The following is a 2,095-nucleotide window of genomic DNA, read 5'->3' on the forward strand; positions in this document are numbered from 1 at the left end:
TCATCTACAGGACAGGACTCTACAGTTTACACTCATCTACAGGCCAGGACTCTACAGTTTACACTCATCTACAGGTCAGGACTCCACTGATGCCTAATGATCATTGGACTGAGGTTCTTTTTTCCATGTGAACAAAGTGTTGTTTGTCATCATTAAACCATTGTCCACCATGTGGCGGCAGTGCTTATATGACTGAATTTACCTGAAACTGTTCAGACTGAAGAGGTCTCTTGGAGGAGAGACGAAAGGTTTTTTTCAACAAAAGACACTCAGAGGACCTAATCAGCTTTTGTTTAGATGGTTTCAGTTGTTAACCTGAAGTAAAACTTGTGTCAGACTGATGATGTGTGAATGTTTTACTTTGCAGACATCATTGGTGCATGGAATCATGGTGTCACACAGCGAAGAAGACCTGCTGAGGATCAGGACAACATTTCTTAAACTGACTGGAAACTCTCTCTACTCTGCTCTGCAGGTCCAACACTCACATAATCACAAAACAACAGAGTCACACAGTCACAGGGCAACAAGACAGCAGATTCTCTTAGGTACCCACTCTTTGACACTGTACTGGACTTTGATGGTGTTGTTTGGTGTTCTTGTTTCAGAACCATTTTAAAGGAGAACATCTGCAGGCTTTGCTGAGTATCTGTCGAGCTGAAGATTAAAAGTATACCTGCAGTTTCTTTTAGGTCGTTCTTCATTTTTTCATCTTCCAAAGCTACTTTTTTATTTTTTAAACAAATTTCTCACTTATTAATTTGTACAGCTTCATTCATCTAAATGAAAAGTTGCACTTTTTCATTTTTTTCAGGTTTTAGAAGATATTCCTTTCATTTTCTTACTGTTGATAAAGTTTATCAAAAAGATTTTTTGTCTTTGTAATAAATGGTATTCTTCCATAACATTTTAAACCATTTTTATTGTTTCTTGAAATAATAAACAGTTTTAGTTAATACCTTTTAAAATGAAATGGACCCAAAAAGATTCAGGAATCTAACTCAAAGCTAGTGGATAATACATACAGTTTTAAGATATTTGTCATAGTTCACATTTAACTTAAAAATAGCTAATATGTATTAAAGAAAAAACACTTGAATAACCTGTTCCTTGTGCTGGTGAGGATTCTCAGCCATCCAGGTTATGGCAATCTAAGTAGGCTTCAACAAAGGAAATGGGACAAACCAGAAGTAAAGTTATCCATTTGCCTTTGTTTAAACCTTGTAGATTAACCTGGTTTAAAGTGTTCAGCAGGTCTAAGGAAGTCTACAATCCTGTCTTATTTATTTATTTATTTATTTATTTATTTATTTATTTATTTATTTATTTATTTATTTATTTATTTATTTATTTATTTATTTATTTATTTATTTTTAATTTACCATTTTTTATCCAGGAGATTGCAGATCTCTTTTTCAAATGAGGCCTGGGCCTGAAGGCAACCTATTGTACATGTTTTTTTTTTTTGGGGGGGGTGGGGGGGACTGGAGTACCTGGAGAAAACCCACACAAGCACGAGGAGAACATGCAAACTCCACACAGAAAGACCCCAGGTCTGAACCAGGAATCAAACTCAGGACCTACTTGCTGTGAGACGTTGGTGCTAAGCACTGAGCCGTCTTTTGATTGTCCATTTAAAAAGGGCACATATCTTCCTCACTGAGGTCAGAGGGATGTGTCTGTTTCTGATGTCTGATGGTTTACAGGATAAACTGATAAAACAAGAGAGACACCACAGAAAACAGCAGTGATGAGTTTAGTCCAGAACTGTCATTCTTTGTAGGAGTAATTAATGTAATAAGTGGTGTTGTAGACGAAGAGGTTGATGCAGTTGAGATGGTTGGGGTTGAAGTTGAAGTGGATGATACAGTTGAAGTGGATGATGCAGTTGAGGTGGTTGGGGTTGAAGTGGATGATACAGTTGAAGTGGATGATGCAGTTGAAGTGGATGATGCAGTTGAGGTGGTTGGGGTTGAAGTTGAAGTGGATGATACAGTTGAAGTGGATGATGCAGTTGAGGTGGTTGGGGTTGAAGTGGATGATACAGTTGAAGTGGATGATGCAGTTGAGGTGGTTGGGGTTGAAGTGGATGATA

At 37.4% G+C, this 2,095-nt stretch overlaps 1 protein-coding gene across 1 annotated transcript in view; it reads left to right on the top strand.

Annotated features, from left to right (window-relative positions):
• The window catches only part of anxa14 (annexin A14), a 9,104-nt gene extending 8,413 nt beyond the window's left edge, over positions 1–691 (top strand). Inside the window, exons 10-11 of the mRNA XM_013999484.1 lie at positions 368–475; positions 609–691. Of these exons, the coding sequence (XP_013854938.1) occupies positions 368–475; positions 609–668 (168 nt within the window). The 3' untranslated portion in view covers positions 669–691. The remainder of the gene's footprint in view (positions 1–367; positions 476–608) is intronic.
• Positions 692–2,095: the final 1,404 nt, after the last annotated feature.

The sequence above is a fragment of the Austrofundulus limnaeus genome, unplaced genomic scaffold (assembly GCF_001266775.1).
Source record: "Austrofundulus limnaeus strain Quisiro unplaced genomic scaffold, Austrofundulus_limnaeus-1.0 Scaffold2308, whole genome shotgun sequence".
Taxonomy (NCBI): Eukaryota; Metazoa; Chordata; class Actinopteri; order Cyprinodontiformes; family Rivulidae; genus Austrofundulus; species Austrofundulus limnaeus.